This window comes from Hippocampus bargibanti, linkage group LG09 (assembly GCF_051943395.1).
Source record: "Hippocampus bargibanti isolate YZ-2025 linkage group LG09, ASM5194339v1, whole genome shotgun sequence".
In the NCBI taxonomy this organism is placed as follows: Eukaryota; Metazoa; Chordata; class Actinopteri; order Syngnathiformes; family Syngnathidae; genus Hippocampus; species Hippocampus bargibanti.
This window is the reverse complement of record NC_142742.1, coordinates 13,431,698-13,450,175: the sequence shown is the minus strand read 5'-3', so window position 1 is coordinate 13,450,175 and position 18,478 is coordinate 13,431,698. Positions and strand designations below refer to the sequence as shown.

At 41.2% G+C, this 18,478-nt stretch overlaps 1 protein-coding gene across 1 annotated transcript; it reads right to left on the bottom strand.

The window, feature by feature from the left end:
- Positions 1 to 3,166: 3,166 nt before the first annotated feature.
- Positions 3,167 to 17,296, bottom strand: bahd1 (bromo adjacent homology domain containing 1). Its single transcript, XM_089003873.1, has 6 exons — positions 15,736 to 17,296; positions 10,619 to 11,028; positions 9,607 to 9,766; positions 9,411 to 9,490; positions 9,169 to 9,260; positions 3,167 to 8,178 (listed from the first exon to the last, which is right to left on the bottom strand). Exons 1-6 carry the CDS (start codon positions 17,294 to 17,296, stop codon positions 7,986 to 7,988), a joined length of 2,496 nt encoding a protein of 831 aa, XP_088859999.1. The 3' UTR covers positions 3,167 to 7,985.
- Positions 17,297 to 18,478: the final 1,182 nt, after the last annotated feature.

Sequence of the window (18,478 nt, the reverse complement as noted above, 5' to 3'; positions counted from 1 at the left end):
TTCACTCTACACCTCGGACTTCAGCGATGTCACTCCAACCTGCCAGCTTCAGAAGTTCTCTGATGACTCAGCAAGTATCAGCCTCATAATGTACGGAGATGATCGGGATCACAGGGGACTGAGGACTTTGTAGGGTGGTGCATGCGGAACCATCTCCACATCAACCCCAGCGAAACAAAGCTTTTTTTAAAAAATAGTTTGCTGTCTTTATTGATGCAATGATTTGTTTCTCGATCTCCTCAAAAGTGATGCTTTTAGCTACAGAGCCCTCTTGTGGACTACAACTATTCTGACAGCAATCAACTTGACCGAGTGAAGTGATAAACCAGCCGTCCATTCATCCGAATCCCGGTCCGCTTTGGACTCACAGGGGTCGGAGAGGGGTGCTGGAGCATATCCCAGCTGTTTTTGGGCAGGAGACACCCTGAAGTGTTTGCCAGCCAATGGCAGGGCACACACAAACCAACCACCATTCTCGCTCACGGTGACACCGAAGGACAGGAGTGTTCACACTTTTTCAGCATGGTAGCTACTGTTGAAATGACCAAGTCTAAATGATCTACCCATTATATTTATTGAGAAATATATATTGTGCAAATATATTTTATTGAGCACCCCAGCCTAAGGATAATTGTAGATGTTCCATTAACTCGGCATGAATGTGAAGTCCCACGGTTGGCGACCAACGGGTGGCGCTGTCGGCCCCGCCTGCACCTGCACAGGTGTTGTTCGTTCCAATCAGTGGCAGTTAAAAGGACTCCCGGCACGACCATTTGTTTTCGGGTCATTGTATGTGTTTGCTTCACCATGTCAGGTTGGTTTCATCTTGGCAGATTTTTACTCATGGTTTTCTTTGTTACTTTGTACTTCTGTTTGACATTTTGTTCCTGCTGACTTTATTTTAATACAATTTGTCAATTAGGCAGATTTTTACTCGTGGTTTTCTTTGTTACTTTGTACTTCTGTTTGACATTTTGTTCCTGCTGACTTTATTTTAATACAATTTGTCAATTACACCCTGCTGCTCCCTCCTGCCTGCTTTTTGGGATCCACCACCATCACCACCTTGCAAACCGTGACACATGAAGGCACGGGGAGAACACGCAAGCTCCACAGAGGGAGGTCAGAGACCGGATTTAAACCCTGCACCTCCGCACTGGGAGGTCAACGCACGAAGCACTGAATCACTGGGCCGCCCCCTACAAAGGCATCCATCGAATTTCTACGGAGGATGTCAGGGTGAGCTGGAGCACATTCCAGCTACCTTTGAGCCAAAGCCATGCTACTGCATTTGTTGCCAGTCAATCACAGGGCCCACGCAGAGCAAAACACTCACAATGACACTTTTGGCTCTTCAATGTACTTCACTCTTTCACTGCCAGATGTGCAAAATGTGTCCACTCCAGTGCCAGGTTTTTTGTCATTGTCACTCAAATTGCAGGACCCACAGAATATTGAGTTTTAGGACTACATAAACATTCAATGCAGCGCAAGAAACCCAACACTCTCTTCTTTCATCAGAAAAAAAAGTTAATTCCTAAGTTATATGGGGTGATATGAGGTGCAAGGTGGGGCGCCTGTACAAAAGGCAAATGCTGCCCCCTCATGGAATGGAAAACACATTGCCAAAGGTCTGACCAGCGTTCCCCCCCCACCCCCCCAAAAAAAAGAACACTCCAAACAAATTCGGGAATGGCAGTCCACGTCCTATTTTCAATTCCCAAATTAATTCGGGAATAGCAGTGAATTGGTTAACATGGCGCTCCGCACGCACGGACACACACACAGACACTTTGAACTCATATATTATTTATTACAATTAAATATTTGTCTTATTTTACAGAGGTCCATTTCAATCAATACAAATAAACTGTGCTGTGATTAATATTTCCAAGATACTTCCAAAATGCCATGCAAGAGAACACAAAGATAAACAGCTCACATCAGAAACAATGTTGCAATTTGATTTTGAAGGTTCTTCTACAACCACAGGAATGATCTTCATCAATTCTTCTTTTCCATACGTCCCCTCTTGTCTCCCTCTCTTATAATTGGTGCAATTCAACACGAAACCAGTGTCGTCTGACTTGTATGACAGAGAAGGCATTTGGAAGTGACATCAAAAAATAAACTGTAACTGCTCACATTTCTCTTGGAAAAAACACTCTGAATATATATATTTAAATATGTACATATATGTTATTTTTGTAATTAAATTAGGGTTTACAGGAACAGGCACAGAGGACCAATTAAGACATCTAGTATCACGCATTGATTCATCAGGAGAGCTGAGCGACTTCTAAGGCCATACTGCATGTATACTGCACTCTACTGTACTGTAAGAACACTGAGTGGGATTTTACTAAATTTAATGGCGCTTTAGCAAAGCGGTCATACTTCAACCATCCATTTCTATTCATTCATGTCAAATCACACCGATCGAATGTTGTCATCTGAATTTCATAGGAAATCATACAAAAAGTTAAGCGCTGTATCATATCCAATATATGTGCCACTTTCCTCAACATACAAACAGGCTTTGTGCAGGCCTTTAAAATAAGTGGTAAAACGTTGCATTCTTGTACAAGAAACAAAATCTCATCATATTTTCTGGAATGGGTTGATTCTTAAAAAAACTACATTTAAAAAGACAGATTTTCAATTAGAAATAAAAAATAAAACACAGAACTGCCATGAGTGTTAGCGCTTTGCTCCGAAATTTGGATTCAATACTGTAATATTTCAAAGGCTGCTTCATATCTACCCAATAAAAAGCATGCATCTCCAAGATCTACACTTGTTGAAAAAATAATTAAACAAAACAACATGGCAATATATGCAAAATCTGACAAAATATGCTTGGCGATTACATGTTGGAATCTGTGTTCACAGCTGTCCATCATGAAGAAAAAGCAAACATTATTTTTAATTGTAATTTCTTTGCCTGTCTGGTGTGTGCAAGTGTGTCTGTTCACCAGCAAAGATGAGAAAAACTTCAATATTTGAGCTAGCTGCAAGCAAAATTGTGATTTTGAAATATTTGCCTTTCAAAAAGTGCACCAAGGAAGGAAAGGGTTCAATAGTTTGGTGGGATTTTTATCTTTTGAGCTGAATCATTTCTGGTTTGATCTTACAGTCCTTGCGTCAAACTCAATTATCTTACAGTCTGTTAATTTTCACATTTAGTCTGCCCCTTATCCCAAATGTCAAACCCATTTTGCTAACAGATGAGCTGGGCGGAGCTTCTTCACCTTTCCAAATACTGTAAATGTCTGGCAATGCTCCACAAGGCAGCAAGTTGACGGGCGGGGCCTTAAGATCAAATCAAAGAGGAGGTGAAAGCTTTTCTGTCAGCAACGAATAAGAATGGGGAGCGACCACGGAAGACGGACTTCAAACTGCAATCAGTAAATCACCACAACATTGTATTGAAACTGCTCAGATCAGGCAAACAGGTATTACTAAGTAATCATGTGCACAGCATACACCCTCCTCACAAATGGTTGGAATATTCAGCTTTCGGGCGAAACAAGGCAAAGCTCAAATGTGCTGTAGCCTTTCAGCTGAAAATCAAATCCACCTTCTGTAAACATTGGAATGCATTTTGACAAGTGTTAAATGTTTCAGCATTTTTTACCCAATGATGGCAAAATTCATCGACAAGTTTTTCCATACATGAACGGACCACGATCTTCCAAGTCATTCCATCTTTAACCCATTCACTGCCTGTCGTGCAAAAATGTGTCCACTCAAGTGCCAGGGTTTCTGTCATTGTCGCTTGAATTCCAGGACCCACAGAATATTGAGTTTTAGGACTACATAAACATTCAGTACAGTGTTATAAACCTTGGACTCTCTTCATTCTTCTTCTTCATTTCCTTTCGGTTTTCCCTTCAAGGGGTCGCCACAGCAAATCAGTGGCCTCCATCTTTAGAGGTTTGTTTTGGCCTCTTCATTCATCAGAAATAAAGAGTTAATTCCTAAATTACATATATGGGTCTGGAGTTATATGAGCTTGAAATGAGGGTGACTGTCCAAAATACAATGCAATACGTATTAGTTTATATAGGGCTTGAACAATAGCTGAAGCTGGAACAAAGTGATAAAATGGAAAGGGAAATGATGCTCCTTTGTGGAAAGGAAAAACATTGCCAGAGGCATTTTCCAGATGCCATGGCCAGCGCTTTATCGGCACCCAAGCATAAAAAAAGAACACATTCGGGAAAGGCGCTCTACGTCATAGTTTCAATTCTCGAAAAAAGTGCTGAATGGCAGTGACTGAGTTAATAGTTTTCTGAGACTCTTCCACTGCCTGTTGATGCCACTTGGGGAGCATCAAATGTGTTTTTCTGTTTGATTTCACTCAGATGGCCACTTTTGACGAAAACCATATTAATGTGCTCACATGATTACATATCCTCAAGTCTCCCCGTGTTTGGTTTGTATTATTATAATAACACATTGATGAATGTGTTACTAATAATGCAGGCACGCATGCACATACACCATAAATAAATAGTAGTATAATGTCCTTTGAATTCAAGCAAAAAATGTGGCTAGAAATGTTTGATTAAGTCATCACTGTGTTAAATATCACAGAAGTGTGAATTTACGAACAAATTACACATGACAAAAATATAGAAGAGTCACAGAAAGGAGAAAATAAAGATATGGGTCATTTATAATTGACTGAGAATTTGCTGCCAAATTTTGCCATTCGTTTTTTTTTTTTTTTGTGAGAGAACAACCTTCTCAAAAAGTGCTGAACACGTTGAAAAGACAAAAGAAGGTCAATCTGAGTTCACCTGTCAAGGTCATTTTAGGTTCATGCTGAATTTTCACCCCAAAGCTGAGTATACCAAACTTCTTTTTGGTAGCGCACATATTGCAAATGCAGATGGGACAGTGGAGCTAAAAAGGGGAGGCGACTTGATATTTCTTCTCATCTACAAAAAAAACCTCTTATTTTAAAATGATATTTAGAAAATACATTAGACTTTATTCTCTCTCTAATAAATAAATAGTTCATCTTCTCTCAAACATAGAGGAACACAATCCGCCACATCAACTAAACGCCAGCAAGGGTCTACATGTTGACTTAGCGCACGGAGAATAAGAATATACTGTTGCGAGTGTCCAACTAACACCGTCTGCAGTCAGACGTCAACCCAGATAAGATGCAAATAAAATACACAGTCCGCCTTTACACAAGCTACATTTGCTTTTCCCATTACAGCAAATAAACGTAGTAAGACTGTTTTTTTGTTTTTTTGTTTTGGAGTGTACGAGTGGAAAATCTCTTCTGAGGTCAGACTGAGGTGACTTAAAAATGCAAGATGAAATCTTTAAGATTTCTTTTTAGGGCAACTTCCTGCACATGAAAACACTAACATTAATGGCTTCTTTGAAAGTACTTTGTTGGGTTTACTTTAGTGTCTTGTTGCTGTGTCTGAAAAGTTAATTCAGATTTGTTATCATTTCAGCGAGAATCTACACAAGTCTTAAAACTTGGTCTTTACTCACTGGGCTCATAAATTCTGACAGAAAATATTTTAAAGGTCGACCATTATTCAGCAATTTGAAGTTGAATTTTAACCTCAGACGTGAAGTTTACATCTCATCACTCTTTTATTATAACCATATACGTGCACATTCTACCTCATTTTTCTTTTTCAATATAAACATTTATTAATTTATTATCAATTATAGTATCAGTCAAGTGTCCATCTATCGATTCTATCTATTTGTGTTGCTTTTATTTGGTCCCAAAATATTTACGTTCTTACATTTTTATAAGAGGAAGGTCATCAATTTGCCATTTTTAGGGGAGTTTTCAGTTTTAAAGAACAACCGACGTCTCTGGACAAGTTGTGTCCATAATTTGTAAAATGGCTTCAAATGACTTCTACTGAGCGTATTTTACAAAGATTCCACCGCATATAGCTATATTTTACGTCTTGTTGTTGTTAAAGTCTTGTTTTTGAGTTGGTGACGAGTCTGTACGTGACGTCACTAAAGGAACGCCCCACACCGAAAAAAAAGACACATTGTAGCAGTCCTTCCATCACGTCAATGTATTTTGCTGTATTGTTTGGTCTGAAAACCTTGTGTTGCACCCAAAAGCCGCCAGAAGAGGGTGTCCAAGCTCCATATAAGGAATTTATCAGCCTGTGGAAACAGAGGTGGCCACAGGAGGTCGCCATTTTATGCCTTTTTTCTGGTGGTCCGTTTCCCCCCAATGGTTCCTCAAAATGGCATGGAATAAATTATTTAATCGATTGCAAACGTGTATGCTTTCCTCTTCAGAACTATTTGAATCATATTCATAACTGGATGTGTAACAAGAAAGCATATTCTCCGAATCTGAAGCCATTGTTTTGATTCTGCAGCAATGTAAGGCGTCTTGCCGTGACGTCACGAACTGGGGGCGGGACTTTCTGAACATGCCCAATTCGCAGCTCAATTTTTTTGCAGATTTTGGACACTTTAAGTCATTTTTATTGGTGTTTTGCCTTTGAATAAAAATATCATACTGCGTGTTTTGGGTATTTTAGATGCTATGAAACGTTTTTCTGATGTCAGTTAAGAAACAAAAAAGTGACGTCGGTGGTCCTTTAAATGAAGTTTTAAATAAAGTTAATGAATATGTTATTTGTTGGGCTGTGATTTTACCAAGCACCTCCATTGCTAACCTGATGTGTCCGCCCAATACAAAGAATTATGAAGGATTATTATAAAGAATTATGTTCTGTATGCAATTGACAAGAAGAGATCACTATGCTGTTAGATTTGGATTGGGTTCAAGAATGTAAATTCGATTACCATGTTTATTGTAAAAACCCTGCAAGTCCACTTTCATTTAGTATTAAAAATGTTTTTGGTCTTGTTTACTTTTCTCCAGTGCCAAGCTCGCATTTGGTTGCTGTGCTGTGAGAACCCTGTGTATTGATATTTTTTCAGAGAATCCTCCTTGGTCGCGAGACTGTGTCACGAAATCTCTTCAAAGCTGTTGTTTTGCATGTTCAGGAAAAATGAACTGGTGTGTTTCAGGTCCTAAATGAAGTTAGCATATTGTCTGTGAAAACCGACGAGTCCATTTTGGATAATTTTGTATGAAACTGATTTTTTTATGCTAAACTAAATTAGCATTTGCTATCTGCTACGATAAGCCCAAAAGCCTACTTTTGGAGAAATTAGAATTTTTAACAAGCCATGAACACCACAGGAGTCAACAAATTATTAATTCGAATTGTCACATGCATTGTTCAAATTTTACGTTTCGGAACATCATTCATAATTTCTCAGAGTTTCTCCATCGGCTGCCAGATATGTCCACCAAAGACAAAGTAAGAAATGTGTTATGATGTGTTTTTTAAGATAAATACTTGTCTGGTTTTGTTATGATTTAGACATTTTCTCCTTCTATTTTTCAAAATGCAGATGTGACACTGCATGCTTTTTTTAACTTCTTATAGACGATGACAGAGAGATATCTGAATGGCAGCAATCCTCTCTCTGTACATTTTAAAGTGTGATCTTTGAATGATGGCATGAGGGAAAAGTCCTACATTCATGGTAAGCAATGATGGAAGTAAAGGCCTCTGATGTTGCTCCTGTGCGCGAGTGATAGGCAGATACTTCCATTAGTCACGTATAAGCTCCTTCAAATCCATCAACTGGCACATTTCTGAGACCTACAGGAGAACATTCCACACAGATCGCACTCAAAACAGGAAGCCGTGTGAGATTAAAACCACTTGGACAGCCATAATCGCTTCGATGCAACGCGTCAGACCTTAACGTTGACTTCACAGGTGTGTGTGTCATATCATTGTGAAATTTCAAAGAAAGTAATCTCACGTTTCTTCATCCTCAAACGCCCAGGTCCTCTTTTCGCAGGCAGTGGGGCTGAGAGCTCATTTCAATCGAGGCGGATGAAACCACCTCATCTCATGTCTCTGTGTTGTTCCCTTGCTTGTCCGGCACTACTGCAGGTTCTTGAGGAGGCGCCCGTAGCGAAAGTCGTAGACGTGGCGACAGAAAAATACAAGCTCCGGGTCCACGTCGTCTGGCACGCAGCGGTGGCTGGGAGCGGCGTGACCGATGGCAGGGGGGACGAGGTGGGACGCGGCGCTGTCGGGTACGCCCTCCCCCCGCCGTTTTACCAAGGCACAAAATCTGGAAATGGGAAACAAGTCGTGTTGCGTATCTCTCCACAAAAGACGATTTTGGATAGTTTTCAATCCGAGTCGTGCGAAATGATTCACGGATGAGTCGGTTCAAAAGTGGTACTAATTCCACGAGGGTATGATGTGAAAACTCTTTTATTGTTATTTTAAATGCATATGAATGAACTTATCAGGACTGTAAATGTGTCTTTTCTATCTAAGATATAATAATGGTCCAATAAAAGACAATATATTTTTAACTCATTCACTGCTTTTCACGAATTTATTTGGGAATTGAAAATATGATGAGGAGCGCCATTCCCGAATTTGTTCGGGTTTTGTTTTTTCATGCTTGGGTGCCGATAAAGTGCTGGCCATGGCCTCTGGCAATGTTTTTCTTTTCCACAAGGGGACATCATTTCCCTTTTTTCTATGTTAACGCTTTGTTCCAGATTCAGCTATCGTTAAAACGCTATATAAACTGATATGTATGTTTTGCATTGTATTTTGGACAGTCGCCCTCATTTCAAACTCATATAACTCCAGACCCATATATGTAATTTAGGAATTAACTCTTTATTTCTGATGAATGAAGAGAGTCCAAGGTTTATAACACTGTATTGAATGTTTATGTAGTTCTAAAACTCAATTTTCTGTGGGTGCTGGAATTTGAGTGACAATGACAAAAACCCTGGCACTGGAGTGGACACTTTTTTGCACGTATGGCAGTGAATTAGTTAAGAGGAAGAGTTCGATTCGGTTCGATTCCACATACCTGCATCTTTGAAATCAAAAAACGCTTTTACGATTCAGTGTTTTGTTACACCGCGAGGAACAAATGTCAATTTTTTTTATGTGAACAAAAATTGACATACGTATTTACATCTGAAAGGACAATGTTTAAATGTAATTTCTGTGGTGGATGCACAGACACGTAATGTGTACGTGTTCATATGATAAATAGCCTAACAGGAGACATTTAACTTGATGTGTTTCTTACCGGCAATACTGTGCCAGTGTCAGAACATAGCATTTGTCTTCAATACAGGCCACGCTGTTCACATCTTGGTGACGGGACGCAAAGATCTCATTCTGCAGAGAAATGCAAATGAGTATCAGATCCAATAGATTAGTGATTGAATCTTTTAAAACCACCACTGAGCTATAATCTGTGGGCTGTGCATTGACATTCATTTATCAGTCTTTGACTTCATTGGGAAATGAGCAAAATAAGATGGTCACCTGACAATGTACGTTAAGGCTGCGTCCTCCTTGTGTGTGTTCTGGACGGTAGTACCAAAACAAACTCATCATCAATTCCCCTGGGTAAGAAAGGCAACAAAAATATGCATGTGATAAATTTACAAGCCTAAATGAACTGGGGCCTTTGTTCGATCATCATGTCAAGTAAAAATTCACAACACAGTGTTTCTATTACCTGTCTCAGGCTCCTCCCACAATGCTGAGATCTTTGCCACATAAGGAAGAGACTTTTTCCTCGGCCCGGACTTCAGTAGAACTGTGTCCCTGAGCCGGATCAGTTCTCCGTCTCGTTCGACTCCGTGGAAACACTTCCTCGACACCACAGCTTCCTCTCCCTGGGATTGTACAAGTGGCAGGAAGCATTGAGTCACGTTGTCTAGCAACCAGCAACTGATACATTGTGCTGAATGCACAGTACACGTTTAGTGAGCAAATTAGCAAAGACATAAATACAGTAAATACTGGAGTAAACACTTAAAATTCACGTATGCTCAAATGATGTGACTTAAAATATGACCAATACAACATTTGCAGTGGATGTTTTACAAAGAAATTAAATGTCAATATAAATAACTGTTTTTTTTAATTAATTCACGGCCATTCTCGAATTTATTCGGGAACTGAAAATATGACGTGGAGCGAAATTCCCGAATTTGCGTGCAATGTTTTTTCCGCTCCACGAAGGGGCTGCATTTGCCTTTTGTACAGCCGCCCCCACTTGCACCTCATGTTACTCCAGACCCATATAATTTAGTAATTAAATTCTTATATGCTGTATTGAATGTTTATGTAGTCCTAAAACTCAATATTCTGTGGGTCCTGGAATTTGAGTGAAAATGGCAAACACCATGGTACTGTGGTGTTGCACATCGTCTAAATGAGTTAAAATAAAATATTTTTCAGGCTTTGATAAGAAATAAACAGGAAATGCTTGAAGCAGTCTTTTTTTCTTTCATGACATGGCCTGCAACCCCATAGTTGGGAACCAATCATTTCTGTCCGTCCTGCAATTTGAGTGAAAATGACAAAAACCCTGGCACTGTGGTGGACACATTTTTGCAAGTCTGGTAGTGAATAAATGAGTTAAGGTGAAAATAAATATAAAATCCAAATAAATCAAATCTGACAATGTATCATGATGATAAGGTACCACAATACATGTTGTCAGTGTCATAAAGTCAACGTACCAAAGAGAAAACCTCTTTTTCAAAAGGGAGGCCGACGGGGCGCCAGCCGTTGGTGCTTTTTTGACGTCCGTTCTTGGGCTGCTTGGCAAGCGCTTGCCCTCTGGCTCCGGCATAGCCCAACTTCTGCTTCTTTTCCTTTTTGAGCGGGAACACAAGCGAGCCAATGATTCCCGTGCTGCAGGCGCCAGACCGAGACACGCTGGGAGGCTTGGCGCTCTGCGGACACTCTTTGGCCACCTGCAGCGGGGGCTGTAGTTGGATGGGGTCGGACAAAGGCGTCTGAACAAGGGGCATTGATTGGCTGGCTGGAGGCACTGCTGTAATGGGGCAGCCATTGAGGATTCTTGGCCTGGGACAGATGGGGATGGAGGATGGGCTGCGGTGGTCTGTGAGGGTTGATGAGTAGTCGTCTAAGGGAAGAACAGAGGAGGTAACAAGACAGGAAGAAATACAATGGGGCACTCTGTTAGGTACACTCGCACAATCCAATTAGATTGACTACAAAAACCTGAATGAGATAATGTATGCATTGAGAAATAAAAGCGTTATTCATTTTTACATTTTTAATTGCCGTGTAGCACAATATATTGGAACATTTCTCTGTTTTGCCAGGCATTGATTGGCAGTTGCATTCTTGTCAGTAGACATACGTCATCCCGCTCGACTTGCTGATCACTTTCACTGGAATGTAATGTAATTTTGGCATAGTGGCACCCGCGGCATATGAGCAGCTGGTTCACTGCAGTTCCAAAACCAGCATTAATATATGGATGGAGCCAAAAATAAACAGCCAGAAATTGCCCATAACTAGTGATGGGTAAAAAATAAGCATTTTGAACAACCAAGGGAATTGCTTCAGCTGAAGAATCGTTACTCAATGCTTCATTCACATTAGCTTTCTACTGACTCTTGTTGTACAATAGAAAACCCGGGATATGAAATATTGAAATTATGTTGAGTGTCCTAATTTGGCGACACAAAGCTTCATGAATCATTGAAGTGCTTTGTTATTCACAAGAGGACAAGCGGTTTGGAATATGGATAGATGGATATTGTATTGAAGCCTTTTCTCCTCGGTGACATGATTTTCTTGGAACTTGCATACACAGAATGAAGACTTTTTTGGCCTATCATAACTCATAAACATGTTCCTAATAAAAAAAAAAGATGTAGACCAGCTGATACTATGTTATACGTCTGACGATGAATTTGCATAACAACAATTAAAATAAAATAAATAAATTTAAAAAACAGACAACTGTGAATTGTGTGTGTGTGTGTGTGCATGCGTGGGTGTGTGCATGTGTGTGTGTGTGCTGTGTGTGTGTGTTCATGGGGAAGACCTCTATCAGTAAAAATGTCTGTATCTCTTTGTTAATCCAGGGCATTGTGATAACAAAATATGTCCCGTAGTTTCTAGTGTATAAGGCGCACCGGAGTATAAGGCGCACCCCCAATGACTGGTGTATTTTCAAACATTTTCCATGTATAAGGCGCACTGGAATATAAGGCACAACTGTATTGAATGAAAGAGATTTTCCAAATATAACGAATGAATATATCAAAGTTTTCCAAATGTAAGGCACACCACATTATAAGGCGCTACAGTAGAGGCTGGAGTTATGCACTACTTCTTCTACTGGGGAAATGGAGTCGGTGGCTGTTGACAGTAGTTGCAAGAGCTGTTGTGGCTCAATATTACTTCACATATAAAGCGCAGCTGCGTATAAGGCTCAGGGTCATCTTTTGAATAAAATCAAGGGTTTTGGGTGTGCCTTATACACCAGAAAATACAGTACTCATCATTGGCCCAGGCACATTTTCGCGGCAAGAAATATGGAAAATCAAGCTCTGAAGACATTGCTTGTAGCTTGTAATTATTGGGGGCAAAAACAAGACTTGGCAAAAAAAGATTTATCCAAACTAACAATATAACTTGGTGGTGCATAATAAATATAATTTGCAATACAAAATCTGCTGTCTCGAGCCCCATCTTGTGCAGAAACATTACTACCAATAAAGGACACGAAGAGCGCACAATCATTTGTCGCACACTCGAGAAAACACACAGCGGACGTATCCTCATTTTAAATTAGTCCACCACTTTCACATTCTACACTGTATTATCTATGGCTTTAAATGTGTGTGACTTTCAAAGGCAGGGATGACACAGTGCACAGTTAGCTGTTGTTGGTCCAGGACAGCGAATGGCTGCACCGAGAAGTCAGATAGATTTCACCAGTGCTCTCTTCCACTACAACTCTACTTTAGCCCTTTATCTATTTTATTCCTCATAACCTCTCTTTGCCCCCATTATTTCATGTTGCTTCTCTCTGGAGTGGCCCGAGTGGGTGGACTGTGACACAACAGATTTTTAAGGCACTTTTTATTGGTGATAATGTCAGCATGACTGAGACATCATCGCCCTGCTGTTATGGTGGAAGGCACATGAGAAATCGTCAAGCTATAGACAAAAATGTTCAGTCGCTCGCTGTTTCTGCCACCACCTGTGAACACAATGCAGAGCGTCCGCTACCTTTTGCATTGCCTCCTCTAGAGTTCAATGCCTTAAACATTAAAACTGCGTATTTATGTGGGGCATGTGACTTTTCGAACACCAGTAACAGAGGATAAGTCACTTTTCACTCAATAGCGCACTTTGTCAATAGGCTCTATGTCAACACAAACCTCACCAACCTCTTATTCTTCACTATTGGCTGAAAACCACAAATCTACCTCTTGCTAAATGATGGTGGGGTATTCTCAGCACAGTTTATCATCAGAATGAGGTTTCAGTGTTGGAGTGTGTTCTTGAATTTTGGGCTAGAATTGAGTTCATACTGGAGTTGTTCACAACTTGTGACACTTTTATGCAGTCACCACTGTAGGGGATTTGCTAAACAAGTTCCTTTTTTAAACACTTTTTACTCTAAGTACTGGTAATAAACACATTTTTCTGAACCGATTTCACACTGTGACTATCAAGTGCATCTAAGATGACTGGAACTGACTGCAACTCAGGGCCCGTTTTTATTTGCATTGGCAAGGTGTAGGAGGATTGTTCCAGTTCAATACTCAAGGTCAAGTTATTGTGGTTTAGAAAATAATGAGCATGCCATTTCGTACTACCCTATTCTTGTAATGTATAAGTTTTTTTGGTTATAAATTCTTGCACACTTTACAAAAGTACTGCAGTGGAACCTCCAGCAATTGTACAAATTGGAGCGTCGCCAGGACTCGAGCACCGTGAAGTATATATTTCTTGATGTTCTTTTTTAATCGTGATGAGGACACAAACGATGAGACGTTGAAGTGCTATTTTGCTGGCCTATGACATCGCATCAGAGACTAAACAGAAGTGGAACCCCAGCAGGCGCGACCAGCATATAAATTGACCAGCAGAGACTCTGTGTACACAACATTGTGATCAAAGCTGTCGGCATTGTCCCCACACATCTGATTATCTCAAAGGGACAAGCTACAACTTCTGTATGAACGCACAATTAATGCAGTCATTCTCTGTAATGTTTATCCTCACTTGTGTCGTGCGTGTGATACTTGGCGAATAATTCTCAGCTCGACTATGGAAACTATTTTCAGGTGTTTGCTGAAAACCCTTTTTTGTGCTTTAATGTCCCAGATCCCACAACAAAGGGTTAATAGTCATTGCTGTGTTGCTGAATTGAAACATAAACTTTGTGTGTCAGGGAGGAGCTAAGTTTGGTCTGGGTTGTCCACGGATGTTATTGGCGCATCATCGCAATATTTGCAGTTTCAAAATAAAATTATCTCTACTTCTGCTAGTTATATTCAAGGGTAATGTGAAAAAAAATTCTCAAGTGGATTAGGTCTAAAAACAAAATTTGGGTTTTACGATAGTGAACGCTTAAAGGACAACCGACGTCATTTTTTTGTTTCTTAACTGATATCCGAAAAACGTTTTATAGCATCTAAAATACCCAAAACTGTCACATCGTCATTGCCGTCCTGAGCGCGCCCCTCCCCAAAAACATGCAGTATGATATTTTTATTCAAATGCAAAACACCACTAAAATTGACTTAGTGTCCAAAATCTGCAAAAAATTGAGCTGCGAATTGGGCATTTTCAGAAAGTCTCGCCCCCAGTTCGTGACGTTACGCCAAGACGTCTTGCATTGCTGGAGAATCAAAACAATGTCTTCAGATTCGGAGAATATGCTTTCTTGTTACACATCCAGTTATGAATATGATTCAAATAGTTCTGAAGAGGAAAGCATACATGTTTATTCCGTGTCATTTTGAGGCATCTGGCTGCAATGTAGTGTCTCAGAAAAGAGGCAGAAAAAATGGCGACCAGCTCCTGTGATTAATGAATCAGCCCGTATCCACAGGCTGATAAATTCCTTCCATGGGGCTTGGACCCCCTCTTCTGGCGGCTTTTGGGTGCAACACGTGGTTTTCTGACCAAACAAGTACAGCAAAATGCATTGACGTGAAGGAAGGATTGCCACAATGTGTCTTTTTTCGGTCAGGGGCGTTCCTTTAGTGACGTCACGTACGAACTCGTCACCAACTCAAAAACGAGACTTCCTGAATATTCAGCGCAAGTCTTAAAACGTAAAATATAGCTATAGGCGGTGGAATCTTATTAAAATATGCTCAGTAGAAGTCATTTGAAGCCATTTTACAAATTATGGACACAACTTGTCCAGAGACGTCGGTTGTCTTTGCAATTATTATTTCCCATTGGGGAAAGAAGAAAAATGGTTGGATATCAGCCAACGTTATTGAGCATTTTGTTTTCTCTTTCAGAGCTTCCATTGCACTTCATTTGCAAATGACCATCAGGGTAAATTCATACTAAATTGGTCAGAACATTTTTAATTGTCTTGAATTAAATATTGTCAATCTGAACTCCTTGAAATGAAATGGAATTTTGCATCTCCAAATGGGAGCATCTAGGTGACTAAATTCCCGCATGGAAAAGCAGGAAATGCCTCCAGTGGGACTGTGTACTGAAGAATTACACTTCCTTATCTGCACGGCCCCTCAAACTTGATGTTTATTTTGCTCCAAGACGACAAAAGTGTAACATTTCAGATAGCGGCAAGAAAACATTGACTGAAGTGGGCACTCACCTCTATCGGTGCCACGGGTGCATTTGGCGCAATCTCCTCTGGTAATAGCCGGAATCACACTGCTGTAGGTGGAATATCCATTGATCCTGCAGGGCTCTCCGTAGCACGCTTCCACGGAGGTACAGCAGTAGACTGGATGGGAAATGCCTGAGGGCTGCGGGCCAGAGCTGGGCAGCAGTTTGGGTCTCTTGCTGCTCTTTGGACACAGAGCGAGGGGCGTCATGGAGGACGGCGGGGTGTCCGGGTGACTGAAATGAACGCAGTAGCTGGGGAAGCAGGCGTACGCATGTGGCGTGATGGTTATGGCTGCCGGGTGGTGGAGGTGGTGATGGTGATGATGGTGGTGATGGTGGTGGAACACCTCGGAGAGTGAACCTTCGTCGTCGGGTTCCTTGACGGCCTTGTCCTTGAGGAACAGAGCCAGTCTGTGACAGTACTGCACACATCTCTCCTGGCTGCAGCAGTAGCAGGAGGAAGAGGAGACAGACGTCTCCTCCTGTTCCTCTTTGATTGTTTTTAAGGAGAATCCAAGCACAGAGCTGCGGTGGAGCGGAGTTTTTAAACAATCCTGTCCACTCGACCTCCAGTCGGGATCCACAGCTTCCGTCTTACAAAGACTACAGAATCCCTGGGCCGGAAAGCCTGGATCCTCTTTACCCTGTTTAATGTGCTTTAGCTGCTCATTGTGTTTTGGATTTGTTCTTCTTTTGGTCTGCAGTGTTGCTCCACTTAAAGGCTTACCAGTAATCTCAGCCTGAGTTAAAGCCTTCGCTTTACTTTCGCTGGCAGGCTTGGACTCCTGCTTCTTTTGCCGCTTGTTTCCATAGAGCGAACCGGTGAGTTTGAGCAGCGTAGCAGCAGTGAGGCCCGCCTGTCGCCGAGGCGTCGGAGCAAACAAAGTCAACCAGTCGACCGGTGGCGTCTCCGCTGTGGGCCATTTTTGTTTTTTACGACTTTCCTTCAAGTCTGTTTTCCTTCCCCGATGAACCTTTGTGGCTTTATGAGGTCTGCATTCATCCTTCGACGGCGCTTGATTCAAAGACTGCTCTTTCTTAATGAGACTGGATGCTAAGGGATCGGCCCTGTAGAGCAGCAGGCTGTTGACAGCCTCTGCGTTGAGAGAAGCCATTCTTCTCCTGCGAGGCTCTGCAACAAGCGGGGGCCACATCAGTACGGTGTCAGAGTTGCTACTTTTTGGTTCCAGTGCTTGTTGACAAGTAGATTTCTTTAACTTTGTATGAGCCTTTTGAGTTTTGGTCCTGTTTTGAGAAGACTGCGGTTTCTTACTGGTCTTAACACTCGCTTGCTTGCATGGTTTCTGAACATCCTTCGGTTTACCCACGACACATTTCTCCTCCAGACGGGTGAGCAGAACACAACAATCCAGCGCATTGTGAATTTGACCAGCCAAAGTCTTTTTCTGAAATGTGTTTGACTCTTTCTTCTTCTGCTTCTTTCTCCTCAATTTCTTTGTCCCATCTTTACCTTTTCTCAGCCCACCTCCCTTTTCTTTGCCTTGCTTTCCATCTTTTGCCGCCTGGCGTCTCTGGGTTTTCACCATGATCTCGTCCTGGAGCGGAAAATACGCCCCTCCTCTTCATCCACAGGATTCTACGATGGCAGGTGGAACTCAGAGTGGGCCGTCAGCGCCAATCATCATGGAACGTCAAGTGGGGCCACGCGCACGCTCTCTGGGGAGAGACGGAAGGAGTTGCTTTCAGAGTATTCCGTGACGTGAACGTAACAGACAAATATGATTTCGCAACAGATTTTCCTTCATTTTCAACTAATTTTAAGATACTTCCCAAGAGGATTAGGCCAGGTGGCTTTACATATAAATGTAATGTGCAAAAGGTATTATAACTCCATTAGCGTATAGATCATACATGGGCAAGCTACGGCCTGCGGGCCACATACGACCCGTTAGGCTTTTTAATCCGGCCCGCCGAACTTGTCCAAATTATAGTAAAAACAGTGTCTGAAACTCATGACAAAAAGTTAGCAGACAACAGGGCAGACAACTCTGAAAAATTGCCTGCCCCATTTTTCTCAACTTGAAACACAATAAGATGCCTAATCACATTAAAAAAAACATTATCACAAATTACTGGACATAAGGGATATATAAATAGGGCCGATACGACCAGTAAGACTTTAGTTCGCGGACGAAGCTTCTTGGATAGGAGGCGAAACGTCTGACACCTTCAAAAAAGTACAGATGACGGCTGAAGAAACCTTCTCATCGATGGACCACTCCTGTACGACTGAGAGCTTACACAGACACAAAGCTTACACAGACACAAATTTCTTTTAATTAAGGATGTACCTACCACAAACGCTACCTTGCTTAATTTATGGTAAATGTCCATGGCTGAAGATTTTCCTGCAGTAGTCATTTGTCATCATGGTGCACAATTGGATTGGATCGGATTTGCCTTTATTAGTCTTGCAGTGGAGAAATTTACATTTCACAGCAGCAAAGTTATGAAAGAAATGCAATGTTTGCATTGCTTGCTACAAACCACTAAGCCCCTTTCATAACTCTCAAGTACACTTTACAGTCACGGTTTAATGTAAATTTACGTTTGTAGCGTCACATATGTTATTAGCTTCTTTTGAATCTTTCTTCTGGGCTGAGGTTCTGTGCATCTATTTTGGAAAATGACATGCAAATGCATGACTTTATAACGCTTGCAAAAGTCCGGAAGAAAGAAGCAGGCTTCTGATTGGCTGCCGTGCCAAG

Coding starts and splice junctions, on each gene's coding strand:
- bahd1 (XM_089003873.1), bottom strand. CDS start 17,296: ATGGTGAAAACCCAGAGACGCCAGGCGGCAAAAGATGGAAAGCAAGGC. Junction 11,029..15,735: donor CACCCGTGGCACCGATAGAG/GTGAGTGCCCAC, acceptor TTCTTCCCTTAG/ACGACTACTCATCAACCCTC. Junction 9,491..9,606: donor GTGGGAGGAGCCTGAGACAG/GTAATAGAAACA, acceptor TTTCTTACCCAG/GGGAATTGATGATGAGTTTG.